Source organism: Salmo salar, chromosome 01, assembly GCF_965601325.2.
Source record: "Salmo salar chromosome 01, fSalSal1, whole genome shotgun sequence".
Classification (NCBI taxonomy): domain Eukaryota; kingdom Metazoa; phylum Chordata; class Actinopteri; order Salmoniformes; family Salmonidae; genus Salmo; species Salmo salar.
This window is the reverse complement of record NC_138291.1, coordinates 79597501-79615005: the sequence shown is the minus strand read 5'-3', so window position 1 is coordinate 79615005 and position 17505 is coordinate 79597501. Positions and strand designations below refer to the sequence as shown.

At 43.3% G+C, this 17505-nt stretch overlaps 1 protein-coding gene across 1 annotated transcript in view; it reads right to left on the bottom strand.

Annotated features, from left to right (window-relative positions):
- Positions 1–17505, bottom strand: part of LOC106612832 (KH domain-containing, RNA-binding, signal transduction-associated protein 2) — a 120541-nt gene that overhangs the window by 69547 nt on the left and 33489 nt on the right. Inside the window, exon 2 of the mRNA XM_014214393.3 lies at positions 13914–14041. Coding sequence (XP_014069868.1) covers positions 13914–14041 — 128 coding nt within the window. The remainder of the gene's footprint in view (positions 1–13913; positions 14042–17505) is intronic.

The following is a 17505-nucleotide window of genomic DNA, read 5'->3' as shown; positions in this document are numbered from 1 at the left end:
TGGCACTGTATTATCCTCAAAGCGGGGAAAGAAGGTGTTTAGTATGTCTGGAAGGGTGACGTTGGTGTCCATGATGTGGCTGGTTTTCTTTTTGTAGTCCGTGATTTCCTGTAGACCCTGCCACATACGTCTCGTGTCTGAGCCGTTGAATTGTGACTCCACTTTGTCCCTGTACTGGCATTTTGCTTGTTTGATTGCCTTGCGGAGGGAATAACTACACTGTTTATATTCAGCCATATTCCCAGACCTCTTTCTATGGTTAACCTGTTAGGGCTAGGGGGCAGCATTTGCACGTCTGGATAAAAAAAATGTACCCGATTTAATCTGGTTACTAATCCTACCCAGTAACTAGAATATGCATATACTTATTATATATGGATAGAAAACACTCTAAAGTTTCTAAAACTGTTTGAATGGTGTCTGTGAGTATAACAGAACTCATTTGGCAGGCAAAACCCTGAGACATTTTCTGACAGGAAGTGGATACCTGATGTGTTGTATTGACTTTAAACCTATCCCATTGAAAAACACAGGGGTTTAGGAATATTTTGGCACTTCCTATTGCTTCCACTAGATGTCACCAGCCTTTACAAAGTGTTTTGAGTCTTCTGGAGGGAGATCTGACCGAACAAGAGCCATGGAACGATGATGTCCCATTAGACACCTGGCGCGCGAGTTCATGTTGGGTACCCTCGTTCCAATACGTTATAAAAGAGTATGCATTCGTCCACCTTGAATATTATTCATGTTCTGGTTAAAAAAGGCCCTAATGATTTATGCTATACAACGTTTGACATGTTTGAACGAACGGAAATATATATTTTCCCCTCGTTCATGACGAGTCGTCCGGCTGGCTTAGATCATGTGCGAACAAGACGGAGATTTTTGGACATAAATGATGAGCTTTTTTGAACAAAACTACATTCGTTATGGACCTGTGATACCTGGAAGTGACATCTGATGAAGAGAATCAAAGGTAATGGATTATTTACATAGTATTTTCGATTTTAGATCTCCCCAACATGACGTCTAGTCTGTATCGCAACGCGTATTTTTCTGGGCGCAGTGCTCAGATTATTGCAAAGTGTGATTTCCCAGTAAGGTTATTTTTAAATCTGGCAAGTTGATTGCGTTCAAGAGATGTAAATCTATAATTCTTTAAATGACAATATAATATTTTACCAATGTTTTCTAATTTTAATTATTTAATTTGTGACGCTGACTTGACTGCCGGTTATTGGAGGGAAACGATTTCCTCAACATCAATGCCATAGTAAAACGCTGTTTTTGGATATAAATATGAACTTGATAGAACTAAAAATGCATGCATTGTCTAACATAATGTCCTAGGAGTGTCATCTGATGGAGATTGTAAAAGGTTAGTGCATCATTTTAGCTGGTTTTATGGTTTTGGTGACCCTGTCTTTGACTTGACAAAACATTACACACAACTCTTGTAAATGTACTGTCCTAACATACTCTAAATTTATGCTTTCGCCGTAAAACCTTTTTGAAATCGTAAAACGTGGTTAGATTAAGGAGATGTTTATCTTTCAAATGGTGTAAAATAGTTGTATTTTTGAAAAATTTGAATTTGGACATTTATTTGGATTCAAATTTGCCGCTCTTGAAATGCACCTGCTGTTGATGGAGTGCACCACGGGTGGCACGCTAGCGTCCCACCTAGCCCATAGAGGTTAAATGCGGTGGTTCTCGCTTTCAGTTTTGCGCGAATGCCACCATCCATCCACGGTTTCTGATTAGGGTAGGTTTTAATAGTCACAGTGGGTACAACATCTCCAATGAAATTCTATATATACTTACTCACCGAGGCAGGGTATAGGTCGATGTTGTTCTCTGAGGCTGACCAGAACATATCCCAGTCCACGTGATCAAAACAATCTTGAAGCGTGGATTCCGATTGGTCAGACCAGCGTTGACTGGTTCTAGTCATTGGTACATCCTGTTTGAGTTTCTGCCTATAAGACGGTAGGAGCAAGATGGCGTCTTGGTTGGATTTGCTGAAGGGAGGGCGGGGGAGGGATTTGTATGCATCGCGGAAGTTAGAGTAGCAGTGATCGAGTCTATTAATCAATATGCTGATAGAATTTAGGTAGCCTTGGATTTGGATTTCATGTAATGAACAAACACAAATAGTCCAAATTGGTGAAGTGAAAAAAATAACTCAAAAAAAATTATAAAAAATAAAAAACTTTAAAATGGTGCGTGCATATGTATTCACCCCCTTTGCTCTGAAGCCCCTAAATAACATATGGTGCCACCAATTACCTTCAGAAGTCGCATAATTAGTTAACCTCTTCGCTATAGGGGGAAGTATTTTCACGGCCGGATGAAAAACGTACCCAAATTAAACGGCCTACTTCTCGGGCCCAGAGTCGAATATTTGCATATTATTAGTAGATTCGGATAGAAAACAGTCTGAAGTTTCTAAAACTGTTTGAATGGTGTCTGTGAGTATAACAGAACTCATATGACAGGCAAAAATCTGAGAAAATTCCAAGCAAGAAGTGGCCTGTCCGAGAATTTGTAGTTCTTCTTTTGGTTCTCTATCAAAACTACAGTATCTGTGGGGTTACGTAGCACTTTCTAAGGCTTCCATTGGCTCTCTAAAGCCTTCAGAAAGCGTATTGAGGCGTCTCCTGTCTCTGGGCAGAGTATAGTAGCTCAGTTTCTCAGTGGTCTGCCTGGTGACTAAGAGATTGGATATGCGTGTTCACGAGACCACGCTGTTTTTCTTTTCCTCTTTGAATGAATACACTATTGTCCGGTTGGAATATTATCGCTATTTTACGAGAAAAATACCATAAAAATTGATTTTAAACAGCGTTTAACATGCTTCCAAGTACAGTAATGGAACATTTAGATTTTTTTTGTCTTGAATTGCGCTCGCGCGTTGTGACGGCCCTGAATGTTTCTGAACCGTCCCAGCGCTTCTCCTTCAAATAGGGCGCTTTCCCTTTAATTCTCAATTAAATAGCCAGCAGCAGCTGTGCAAAAGAGGAGTTGTGATGGAAACATGAATGAGGATGTGTTCGACCCTCAGTTCTGAAGCGTCTCTCTTCCGTTTGTTGTGCTGCTTTAAAAGTGTGCTTTGTGTAGCCTAATAGAAAATCTACCCAAGATCGGCTCCACTCTTGCATCTGTGGACTACACCTCTCCGTTGGTTTTCGTGGCCTTTCTCAGCTGGAGATCTGTCGGCGGATTGGCTTCTCTGACTGACCGACGGACTACAACCTTTATGTATACGGTATTTCATTTGTTTTGGTGTGATGTATACTGTGATGATTTAGGTAGTTAGTTGTAGTTGAGGATTTATTGAAATGTGTGGTAAAATATTTGTTCTTTTCATTGTATGATTGACACCGGGTTTACACTACACTTTATGAACGGACAACCATTGCGTGACTAAGGTCACTTGAGTTCCCTGAACTTGTTTACCGGGCTGGACTCTTTTTAGGCCCGAGGTACAGGACATTTCTGGAGGAACCAGAGCTGTTTAAAGGTCATTATTGTTGTGTGTGTGTGTGATCATTTAGGTTGTTAATACAACCACGCAAAAGAATACAGTTGTTTTGAAGTTATTTCCATTGTTTTAAGGGTTTATGAAAAGTGTATTTCCATCCTGACTTTTACATGAGTCCTTTGTATTGGTGTAGACTTGACGGACCAATGGGACTCATTCCCTATCAAACTAAAAGGAGAAACTAATATTTTCTCTGGTAGGCACAACCTACCTGGCACCCCTATAAATTATAACCTCAAGTCAAAACCGTTACAGCGTTACCCTTTGGATAGTGACCTGAACGCACAAACAAAACGCAGGTATTTGGACATAACTATGGATTATTTGGAACAAAAACAACATTTCTTGTGGAAGTAGCAGTCCTGGGAGTGCATTCTGACGAAGATAAGCAAAGGTAATACAATTTTTCTAATACTAATTCTAAGTTCAGTTAGCCCCGTACTTGGCGGGTGTCTGAATAGCTCACCATGATGGCTGAGCGATGTACTCAGAATATTGCAAAATGTGCTTTCGCCGAAAAGCTATTTTAAAATCTGACATAGCGATTGCATAAAGGAGTTCTGTATCTATAATTCTTAAAATAATTGTTATGTATTTTGTCAACGTTTATGATGAGTAATTTAGTAAATTCACCGGAAGTTTTGGGTGGGAATATTTTGCGCCACGCTCTTCCATTGGATATTGGCGAGGCGTTCCGCTAGCGTTAAATAAAGTCCACCTGTGTGCAATCTAAGTGTCACATGATCTGTCACATAATCTCAGTGTATATATACACCTGTTCTGAAAGTCTGCAACACCACTAAACAAGGAGCACCACCAAGCAAGCGGCACCATGAGCTCTCCAAACAGGTCAGGGACAAAGTCGTGTAGAAGTACAGATAAAAAATATCAGAAACTTTGAACATCCCACGGAGCACCAACAAATTGAAAGAATATGGCACCACAACAAACCTGCCAAGAGAGGGTCGCCCACCAAAACTCATGGCCCAGGCAAGGAAGGCATTAATCAGAGAGGCAACAAAGAGACCAAAGATAAAATAGGAAAAATGCCAAGGGGGTGAATACCTTCGCAAGCCACTGTAGGTGAACAATAGATAAGTAAAAAAACAACAGTAAAATGACAGTGAATAATAACAGTAGCAAGGCTATATACAGTAGTGAGGCTATAACAGTAGCGAGGCTATATACAGGCAGCGGAGATTGGAGTATCTGTTCATAGGACCACTTTAAGCAGTACACTCCACAGAAGAGTGGCAAGAAAATGCCATTGCTTAAAGAAAAAAATAAGCAAACACGTTTCGTGTTCACCAAAAGGCATGTTATGGGACTCACCAAACATATGGATGAAGGTACTCTGGTCAGATGAGACTAAAATTGAGATTTTTGGCAATCAAGAAAAACACTATGTCTGGCGCAAACCCAACACCTCTCATCACCCCGAAAATACCATCCCCACAGTGAATCATGTTAGTGGCAGCATCATGCTGTGGGGATGTTTTTCATCGGCAGGGACTGGGAAACTGGTCAGAATTGAAGGAATGATGGATGGCGCTAAGTACAGGGAAATTCTTGAGGGAAACCTGTTCCAGTCTTCCAGAGATTTGAGACTGGGACAGAGGTTCACCTTCCAGCAGGACAATGACCCTAAGCACACTGCTAAAGCAACACTCGAGTGGTTTAAGGGGAAACCTTTAAATGTCTTGGAATGGCCTAGTCAAAGCCCAGACCTCAATCCAATTGAGAATCTGTGGTATGACTTAAAGATTGCTGTACACGAGCGGAACCCATCCAACTTGAAGGAGCTGGACCAGTTTGCCTTGAAGAACGGGCAAAAATCCCAGTGGCTAGATGTGCCAAGCTTATAGAGACATACCCCAAGAGACTTGCAGATGTAATTGCTGCAAAAGGTGGCATTACAAAGTATTGACTTTGGGGGTGGTGAATAGTTATGCACGCTCAAGTTTTCATTTTTTGTCTTATTTCTTGTTTGTTTCACAAGAAAAAATATTTTGCATCTTCAAAGCGGTAGGCATGTTGTGTAAATCAAATGATAAAACCCCCCCAAAAATCTATTTTAATTCCAGGTTGTAAGGCAACAAAATAGGAAAAATGCCAAGGGGGTGAATACTTTCGCAAGCCACTGTAACTGACGAGAATTCTATTGGGAGGTAAAATGGCCAGCATTTAATTGTAAGGAATTCTAGGTCGGGTGAGTTCCTGTATGTTGTTATGATTACACCATGAGTTGTTAATCATGAAGCATACACGCCTGCTCTTCCTCTTCCCAGAGAGGTGTTTATCTCTGTCAGCGCGATGCACTTAACCCTCCTGTTGTGTTCATTTCATGTTATTTAATTCTGTGTTCCCGGTCCAAAATGACTGCACCATTATAGCTGATTATAAATCCATAATAATACATATATTTGTTATGAATGGTACGACGTGCTGTTCGTCGTACTGTACGTTGTTATGGTTTGCGACAGTGTGCTGTTTGACAGATGAATGGGTTGTCAGGATGAGTGCCACGTCATTACAGTGAGGGAAAAAAGTATTTGATCCCCTGCTGATTTTGTATGTTTGCCCACTGACAAAGAAATGATCAGTCTATAATTTTAATGGTAGGTTTACTTGAACAGTGAGAGACAGAATAACAACAAAAAAATCCAGAAAAACGCATGTCAAAAATGTTATAAATTGATTTGCATTTTAATGAAGGAAATAAGTATTTGACCCCCTCTCAATCAGAAAGATTTCTGGCTCCCAGGTGTCTTTTATACAGGTAACGAGCTGAGAGCAAAGAGGAATGGGACAAAATCCCTCCTGAGATGTGTGCAAACCTGGTGGCCAACTACAAGAAACGTCTGACCTCTGTGATTGCCAACAAGGGTATTGCCACCAAGTACTAAGTCATGTTTTGCAGAGGGGTCAAATACTTATTTCCCTCATTAAAATGCAAATAATTTTATAACATTTTTGACATGCGTTTTTCTGGATTTGTTTTTGTTATTCTGTCTCTCACTGTTCAAATAAAGCTACCATTAAAATGATAGACTGATCATTTCTTTGTCAGTGGGCAAACATACAAAATCAGCAGGGATCAAATACTTTTTTCCCTCACTGTAAACGAGAGAGTGATGTGCAATGTGAAACTGTGCGGATGTGCGTTCTTTGACAGCTAAGCTAGATATAACATTGGCGACAGAGAGGGCTGAATTCAGCTTACCAAAACCATTCCTCGCCGTGCCTGGCGAACCTCCAGTCCCGTGGAATAACTAACTTGAAAGTTTTAACACTTATCTCGACGCTATGGACTTTTCTAAAATCTCCGACAAGCGGAGGACAGCACTGCCTCGGTACAGAGGGACAAAGGATTTTCAGAGCGCTTGGATCGGCTGCTACATTCACATCTGCAGTCAGCCTCCTACGGAACCACTTCGTTGGGAAAGACTGAGTGCTCCTGCGACGCTACCGGTTACAGAAAAGACACCAATGCCCGGGTGAGTCCATTCAAAGCTGCGTGGCTAGATCATCAGGGATCAGCTGATAGAGGGGACATTATGTGAAAAGACAAGAGAGACACTGCTTTTGGAATCTGATAATTTACAACTTGATGGAGCTATTAAAATAGCACTCCAGGTTGAAGCAGCTTTGGAATGCTCTACTATGCTAACAGACAGCTCTGCAGGATACACTTGGACCCCAGCCATTCTCACACAGCAGCTTCAGCCCGAGCATGCACACTACATCGATCACGCGCTGCGCACACCCTCTCACGTCGACAGCTGCATGGACACAGACACCAGCATGCCTGTGCAGCAGGCACACAGACAAACAAACTGAAGTAGCAGTGGCAACTGTGGGGCTAGCTCTCACAATTCAAAGGCTTCAAACTGCCCAGCCCGTGGGAAAATATGCAAGAACTGTTGAAAATACAATCACTTTGCTAAAGTGTATCATTCTGCCCCACCTGCTAGTTCCACCCAGAACAGGCCCTTATTTTCATCTCGCTCTCAACATGAACACACTGAAATCCAAACCGTCTCCACTAACCATGTGTCCTTCAAGACATGCACTGTGCAGCTGAGCGAGGTGGGTTTGCCTTTGCTACTGGATACTGGCTCGTCGTTGCTCAACCTTGCAACTTACTACAACTTTTTCAGTCACCTACCACTCCAACAGCCCTCAACTGCACTGTGTGGGTATGGTAGATCCAAGATAGACATTACAGGCACCCTCCAGGTCTCAGTGCACTACAGCGCCAAGCACCTGCCATCATTCACATTTCACGTTGCAACGCGGGGTGCCAACCTCCTGGGCCTCGACCTCTTCTTAAGCTTGGGGTTCACACTGAGAGACGCAGTGGGTTAGCTATCCACCAAGTTACTGGCACATGGCAACAGAACTGGCCAACTCTGTTTGATGGACTGGGCTGCCTCACAGCTTTTACTCACAGGTTCCTAGTGAACCCAGATGTGACCGCAGTCATGCAGCCCCTGCGGCGCATTCCCTTTGCACTGTGTGATGGCGTCATAAAAGATCTCCAGTCACAGTTGGAGGCAGGCATCATTGAGCCAGTCAACGCTGCCCCCTTGATTTCAAACTTGGTCATCGCAACCAAAAAGTCAGGTGGAATCCGGACCTGTGTGGATCTCTGTGCTGTGAACAAGACTGTTGTCCCAGATAAGTACCCCTTACCGACAGCTGAGGAGCTGACCACACAATTTCATGGCTCCACGGTCTTCACGAAACTCGACCTGCATCAGGATTATCTTTAGGTGCCCCTCCACCCAACCAGCAGAGACCTCACAGCCTTTGTCACAAATGCTGGTGTGTTCAGATATACATGCATGGCTTTTGGACTTAGCTCCGCCCCCAGCTGCTTCCAGAAGGTGATGAGCACCATCCTCACTGGAATACCCAGGGTGGCAGTCTATCTGGATGACATTATGGTCCACGGCCCTGACCTCCACATCCATGACCATTGACTCCAAAGAGTATTCAGTGCTCTACAGCGGAACAACCTGACCCTGAACGGTGGAAAGTGTACCTTTTTCAGCTTCAGCCGTCGAGTTTGTGAGTTTCCGTCTGTCGGCCAAAGGCATTGCCCCACTCATGTCGAATATTGAAGCCGTCCTCCTCATCCCGGAACTGACCTAAGCCTCTCAGGTGGCCTCATTCTTGGGCATGACAGCCTACTACCTCCGGTTTCTGCCCCACTACTCTCAGACCACAGCGCCCCTGCGCCAGCTCCCCAAGAAGGACGAGCCTGGACGGCAGCCTGCTCAGACTCAATGAAGAGCCAGCGCAAGTTTTGGCTCACTTTAACCACATCTGCCCCACCATTGCCACCTGTGACGCCTCAGCTGGAGCACTAGGAGCTGTCCTCTCATAGCTGCAGAATGGCATTGAGAGGCCCGTCGCTTCACCTCAAGTGCCCTGAGCCTCACTGAACAACGATACTCTGTGGGTGAACGAGAAGCACTGACCTGTGTCTGGGCGTGTGAAAGGTGGCACCTCTACCTATACGGCCGGCTGTTCACGCTCCGAACCAACCACCAGTCCCTCTAAACACTACTGTCAGCATCAGGAACTGGCCACAAGCCACTTCGGCTGCACAGATGGGCCGACCACCTCAGACAGTACGACTATCAGCTGAAGTTCACTCCCGGGAGGGATAACGTGGTGGCAGACCTCCTCTCACGCTCCTTTGACGCTCCTACTCCAACCGTCTTGCCAGACAACAACAAAACAGTGCTTGGTCAAATGCTCTACACTACCCTTCAGTCAGCCGTCTCACTGGAGGAGCAGAAGTAAGCATCGGAACAGGATCCCACACTGTCTACCCTGCGCACCTACATATGCACTGGATGGCCAGCACATGCGCCGGAAGAGCTGGCAACTTTCGCCAGGGTGAAGCACAAACTTTCTTGCTGGGAAGAAGTCTTGTGTCTCTCAAGGGTTTTGCACTGTGGTCCCAGGTGGCCTGCGTGCACATATTCTATCAATGGCGCACGAGGGTCACTTGGGCATAGGTCAAGCAGTGATGTCGAGACCTTGTGTGGTGGCCAGGCATCGACCACGACATTGAAACCCTGGTCAGGGATTGTGCTGCATGCCTCCTCAGTGGGAAAACAGGAAAGTCCGCCCCACCCCCCTTGCAGCCTCTCGCGTGGCCGTCCGCCCCTGGGAGCACATCCAGCTGGACGAGATCCATGGGCACGCAGTCCCTCACCATCAGCACTTCCTGGTGGTGGCACATGACCTCCACTCTAAGTGGCCAGAAGTGGTTCCTGTCAGAACTGTCACAACACAGGCCATCGTGGACATCCTAGACAGCCTGTTCACAAGGTGGGGCCTACCTCTCACCCTCACCCTCACAACGGACAACGGGCCCCAGCTGACCTCGAGTTCTCCTCCTATCTCAGCAACAAGGGAATCAAACACGTCTGCACGGCCTACTACAACCCACAAGCTAACGGAAGGGTGGAACGCTTCAACCAAATGCTGAAGAACGGCATCAGAGCGCACCTGGTCCAGGGATGCACGTTCCAAACTGCTTTGACCCAAACGCTAATGCACTACAGAGCAAGAAAACACACAACAACACAGGTCTCCCCGGCATCTCTCATGCTAGGTCGTGAGATGGAACTGCCACTGGACAGACTTATAACACAGACAGTAGCGGAACCTATTTGCTATTTATGGCCTGTAGGCCTCAATGAGGTGTGTGTGTGTGTGTGTGTGTGTGTGTGTGTGTGTGTGTGTGGGTGTGTGTGTGTGCTCAAACACACATGCATATGGGGATCTGGGAGAGGAAGTGTGTCCATCTGATGAATGGGCATGTGCCTGAACTCAATTTTATACACTAATTGTAGTCTCACCCATTCATTTCTAATGACCGGTCAGGTGTACAAAAGTTAAATAAAACACCCAAAATGTAATGAAAATCATCAAAATGTATTTTGTGTGTTCAGATGCCATGTGTGGACAAAGTCATGGAACCTTATGACAATCAGATTAAATTAACTACATTTTTCAGAGAGAGAACTTGTAAATCGGTCCAATTCGACTGGAACACAGCAGGAGGATTAAAATGACTAAAACCAATTCACAATTGTGTAGAAATTATAATTGACCTACATTCATACAGTTTTTTGACTGTGTCCAGCTCGCTAATAATCAACTAAATGAAAGCTAGACAGTCAGGGAGCATAGAAAATTCCCCAAAACACATTTTGACAGCGAAGAAATATAACCAATTGAGACAGTGCGGCCCTCCGGACCTCGTTGAAGACCGAATGCGCCCCCCTGGGAAAAATGAGTTTGACACCCCGGGGCATAAGTATTGATATTGTGCAGCATGTACAGTTGCCATGGTACAAATCTATGAATTTCACAAAAGAAGATGGCCTAATTTCAACACATTCCAGTGAGCTGAGCTACATAAGAAAAGTAGGGCAGGATTGGAAAGGTTGGTTAAATACAGTGGTGCTATATAACTACACTGATATCTCTTTGTCAGAAACTCACAGGGGCACAAAAGAACAAAATAAATAAAAAATCAAAATCCCAATTTACTTTCTGATGGCAATCACAGTTTTCAGGGTTTTACTTGAATTAATCTATGTTTCTTTAGACCATAGCATGAATAAGACATTATTCTACCCAGAGGCCTCCCCAATAATAATAATAAATATAGGGGAGAATGGGGTAAGTTTTTTTTATTTTTCACTCCATCAAGGGAAATATAGTATTCTTGCAAACAAAGATATTTACATATATTTCAGGATTCATCAGAATTAATGTAAACATTACAGTTTTGAAAACATAAATTGTCAAAAAAAAGTTATCTCTTGGCACAACATTTTGACTATATTAGCCCACACAGCTACAAGGATGCACTTTCATGCTAGGTTTAGGACCTCATGTTGAAGGTTATAGATACCTCAACTGGTGTATAGAACAATCTTAGCATTATCTACTTTGGTTTAGACCCAAGCGTCATGAAACCTCTAACACAATCAGTGGCGACCCGTCATTCGGGGCAGGTGGGGCAGAGCTGTTTTGAACCCCACATTTTCAGGAATTTCCGACTGCAGAACTCCAGTGTGCTACCAAGCTATGGCCTGTGGGCAACCAGGAGAAGATGAAAACGGAGTTGTCCATTCTCTACCGGCATCCTGAGCTGCACACTGGAAAGACAGCACTTTCTTTATTGAAATCGATCTACGAGAACAACCTGCAGGAGGCCTTGTCTGAGATGGTTTCTCTTCAACCACAAAGTTTAGAGAGAAACTTTTCTACCCTTAAAAGGATAAAAAACTTCACACGTAACTCCATGGGCCAGAAAAGGTTAAATGCATGGTCCATGCTGTCAATCCAGCATGACTTCATCCAGAGAATGCCAGACTTTGATGACAAAGTAATTGAGAAGTTTGCTCCCAAAAAGAAACACCGTGCCAACTTCCTGTTCAAGTGAGCACAGCACAACAAGGGTGAGTCCATACATATGTCTAGTATGCTGCTGCATAAGTGATGTAATATGCCAGGGAGATATGTATACTGTAGCTAAGAAAGTAATATTAAGTGTATGTTGTGTAGTAAGCAGTTAGTACCCTATGGGGCAACAGGTAGCCTAGTGGCTAGAGCGTTGGACTTGTAACCAAAAGGTTGCAAGATTGAATCCCAGAGCTGACAAGGTCAAAATCTGTCGTTATGCCCCTGAGTAAGGCAGTTAACCCACTGTTCCTAGGCCATCATTGAAAATGAGAATTTGTTCTTAACTGACTTGCCTAGTTAAATAAAGGTTAAAACATTTTTTTTTTTAAATGTGTCTCACCTAAATAATTTGGTATATTTTCCCCTCTTAATTTCGCCTACTGTTCTGACTTAGTGGTGCGCATGTAGCCTATAGCTTGTTTTAGAGAAACGTAATCATCAAATATTGTAACAGCTTTCATTGCCTGCTTATGTTCCCCTGTTAATTTAGCCTACTGTTCGGACTTGGTGTAAGAACGGCCCATGTTCTGAATTATGTCGATGTCCATTTTAAAAGTGCTGAACGAATAGGCATATAGCCTACTGTTCTGAATTGGTAGTGCACATGTAGCCTATAGCCTGTTTTAGAGAAATGTAATTATTGTATATTGTAAGAGCTTTCATTGTCTGCTTATGTGACCCCGTTATTTATCTTACGGTTCGGACTTGGTGTACAGGGAGAAAACTGTAAGAACGGCCCATGTTCTGAATTATGTCGTTGTCAATTTCAAAAGCTCCACTCTCGGGACAGCTTTATGTGGACCTTAAACATTTGTGGGCACCATTTGTCAGTTATAGTGCAATTAATGTATTGTTTAGAGTTGTGTAGTGGCTTCACTGGCATGCATCTAAAAAAAATGGTTGTTTGCCCCACCAAGATTGACATGCTGAAATCTCCACCGAACACAATTAATTAATTTGACTTGGTGAAAATCTGTTTTTTGGACCTGACTTGCTTACCACTTTTTCCTTCACAAACTCCATGAAATGATGACCTCTTCCTAAATATTTTGTCAAATTATACATTTTGTGTATAGTTTCCTTGAAACATGGGTGGCTTAATTTACCCCTTTGGCTCAAATTACCCCACTCTCCCCTACAGCTGAATACACCATAAATGCATGTCAATGGATTAAAACTATAACGCGCATACATCGATTCTCAACATTATCAATAAAGAGAAGCACTTTCAGCAGCACACTGATAATGACTGTGGGTGAGCATACAATAAGCGACAAACAAATATGATGATGACTAATGAATGAATAGCCCTAGCTAGCCTTAACATGTCTCCCAGTCTCCCAGTCAATTAACTCTATTTTTCTGCATCAGATAGTGGGGAGGGAAGCAGGCAGGAACCACCCTGATCCCATATGAGTCAGATGCAATCATATGCTCCCCTCGCCATGCCTAACACACCCACCATCTGGGGCTAGACAAGGTTGATCAAACCCTGGAGCTTTCCCCACACTGTCCCACTCCCCCGAACAGAGGGCTGCAATGTGATCATCAACACACACACACACACACACACACATGCACACACACACTGGCCAGTCATTCTCACAGTACAGTCAGATGTATTGACCACAACATGGGGTGAAGAGGTCCGCACTCTTGGCATCAGTAATGATGTACTCTTAGCCCCCAAGATGGCCAACATGGTCCCAACTCCATCTGTCTTCATCCACTGTTAAGACTCTACAGTATGTTGATGATGGAGTTTCTAACAAATGAGCATTTAGGATTTTTTTAAGACATTCTTTATTTGTTTGCGGTTTTAATTGAATAATAAAAAGAGATCAACCATAACGGTGTTGGGTTGTCTTACCTTTGGGTACTGTTGAACTGGGATTAGTACTCTTTCCAAGAGCTTGATGTTTTTGTTACTGATGACATCGAGGTATTTCTTCACGTCACCATCTTTTCTCAACTCATCCCCCTCATACTTTGTGATTTCTGTGGGAAAAGGTATTTGAGAATAAATGATTAGGTATACAAACAGAACTTCAACAGAAAGGTTAAACAACGTTCCTCAACATCCTTATCATTGACAGAGAAGACCTGGGTTCAAATGGTAGCCTATTTGTTTTCTTTATTGGACACCCATAGTGTCTCTTTGGTTCACCTTGGTTCTCCTTGGTTCCACTGTGCCATCAAATGCAGCTTATTTATTTGTAATATAATGTGAACCAAGATCTGTGACAGCGTAATCAGGATAATTCAGTCCCTAAGCATACCTTCTGACTGGTCATCATAATCAACGTTTTTTCTAGTGTCTAAATGGTGAGAGGAGTAGTTGACATGAGCTGTCAGGTCAAGCATACATAACCTGTTTGAGTGAGACAGTCATGAGTTGGGAACCCACTGCACCGAACAGTGATTTCTTGCTTGATAAATCTTATAGCACTTGAGAGAGTTGAGTAAAAGGAGTACAGCCACAAAACAGGAGATGGAAATGAAGCTGTCACCTGTCCTCTCTGGGGATACCCCTCTGTCACTGGCAAATTAATGCTCAGCAGAAATATGAATTATCAACCCGCGCCCTGCGCCACTCTTGTACAACAATACTAGGGAGACCTGGGAAAGGGAAAGATAGGAAGACAGGCAGCAGGGGGTGGGGTGATCTCTCACTAGGACAGCTACCCCCTCCTCTTGTCCTCAGCAGTTCTGATCTAGAGCAATGTAGCTCCATCACTTCTATGACAAACAAAAGGTGTGAGGAAAACGGGGGTAAAGTGCATCCTGTTGGCAGAGCTTCCTAGCAGGAGGCTTTTGGTTGAGGATGGGGGATGGCATGGTTGTGTAATGTGCTACTGCATTTGTCTCAGTTGCAGATGAACCTGAAAGGCTTTGTTCCTTCTAAAACTCCAGAAATTATACAGCAGAATGCTGCTTCTATTCCACATTCCATTCAGGCCTTAAGCCTCTGTGTAGGATGACAGTTATAATACCAAGGCAAAAATGAATCGTGAAAGCAAAGTAAAGCAACTCAAACTGAGCCTATAGCATACAGCTTGTAAGGGTAAAACAATGCTCATTAGAGGAATTCTGGAGGAGGTGTACTGTATAACCTGAGCAGGGTTGAATCTACCAGTTTCCAGGCTTTGCCTCTTCTCTGCTTTTTCCCCTGAAAACCGAAAGCTTCTGGTTTCTCTGGCCCCGCTGAGGGTGCGTACATTTTACATTTTAGTCATTTAGTAGACGCTCTTATCCAGAGCGACTTACAGTAGTGAATGCATACACTTCATTTCATACATGTTTTTTTATTTTTGTTTATTTTTTTCCTGTGCTGGCCCCCCGTGGGAATCGAACCCACAACCCTGGTGTTGCAAACACCATGCTCTACCAATTGAGCTACAGGGAAGGCCAGTATGACTCTTTGGGCTGGATTCAATCAATGCCTCTGTCATACTATGCAGTATACATTTTTACAAACTACCTGTGTCCACAGGACACACTCAAAGTAGAAGCACCTGTGAGGGGAATCTACTGTACCGAGTTGTGTTGCCAAAATGTAATTTTGTTTAACCATTGGGGACGACACCATAAATGCTGCAAATCGCGTTTGATTGAAACGCGCTGCTTGTGGCCCCAACTGTTAGTGTGTGTAATGATATTTTGGGGAGAACTGTACATTGTGTCTCCACAAAGAAAGCCAAGCTTACAGAGTCTGGAATGTTGGCTCCGGTTCAGGCTATGCAGTTCCCTGTGTGAAGAAGGAACCACATGACATTTCAAGAGTCTGGCTGTAAAGTAATCAAAACATTATGGTCTGATTTATGTTTCCAGCTACTGTAGTTGGGTTTCATTGATGTCTTTCCTGCATATTAAACATCTTGGCTTAATGATTCCTCAATTTTGCGTCAGTCCTTTATCCTTTACAGTCATCAATGCCCTCTGAAAAACACTGATGTTGCTTTATGTCAAGGTACCAGGAGCTAAATTCAGAGTGGATTTAATGTTGGTAATACTTAGGTTTCAGATGAATGCATTTATCAGACATTGCTGATCGTGCGTTTCCCAGACTGACAGGAAAGTCCCTGGAATGTGGTTGATTCAGAGAGGTTTTCATCAGATTGAACTACATGGCTCTTTCAAACAAGACAGAATCCGTTTGATTGTATCACATGTGCTAGGGACATTCTTCGGATTGGAACACACTGCCAGTGCTGTCTTGTTCCCACAAACTCACTCGTTTCAACAGTCTCACGTAAAGGAGCTAAACTGAGCTCCTAATGAGACATTTCCAGTGTGTTCCGCTTTGAAAACGCCATGATGTTGTGAATTTGATTCAGCAAAGCTAGTGTCTGGTTATAGGAGTGTTGAGGCTGTAGCAAACACCACAATTTTAAACTGCCTTTACGTACCAAGCTGAATAGGGTTTAGAGAGCTTTCCTACTTTGGAGTGAAACTTATCCATATAATTATTTCTAAACACTGTGACAATTTTATTGTGCCACGGATTCACATAAGATCATTTTAACAAAAAATGAAATTATGGTGAGGTACCGAGAAAAACACTTTTAATCACCCCCTCTCCACGTACACACACTTACAGAGGCCAAGCTGAGAAGCGTTGAACATGGAGAATTGTGATCTCCTCGTCCTGCTCACCAACCTTTCTGACTCTGAAAGGAGCAACCCACTGCTAAGTGAAATCAGAATTCTAACTCATACTCTCCAACACCTGCTGACACCAGCCACTATGTACCCTTTAATCCCTAACATCTGCTGATTCCATATGCTCTGGCTGGCTTGGTGACACGTGCCTTCTCCAGGGGATGTAGTAAAGTAGGCAGGTGACCCCAGGCCGCAGGCAGGCAGGTCTCACACTGATATCTAACTTTTTAAATATTTTAAAGAGCCAGCTGAGATGGTACGAGCAAGAAGGCCCTTTGTGAATACAGAATTTGGAAAGAGTTGATTAGTTATTCTCTTGAAAGAAATACTGATTTTAACTGCCTATGAGCCGCTGATTTGAAAAACCATTGAATATGAGCCATTAAATGTAACAACAATAAACACAAGGACATCCATCCTCTTGTCATATTGGTTCTATAGGAAACAATGTTACCAACAACCATTGAAATACTGATAGTTATTTAATATACTGCTCAAAAAAATAAAGGGAACACTTAAACAACACAATGTAACTCCAAGTCAATCACACTTCTGTGAAATCAAGCTGTCTACTTAGGAAGCAACACTGATTGACAATACATTTCACATGCTGTTGTGCAAATGGAATAGACAACAGGTGGAAATTATAGGCAATAAGCAAGACACCCCCAATAAAGGAGTGGTTCAGCAGGTGGTGACCACAGACCACTTCTCAGTTCCTATGCTTCCTGGCTGATGTTTTGGTCACTTTTGAATGCTGGCGGTGCTTTCACTCTAGTGGTAGCATGAAACGGAGTCTA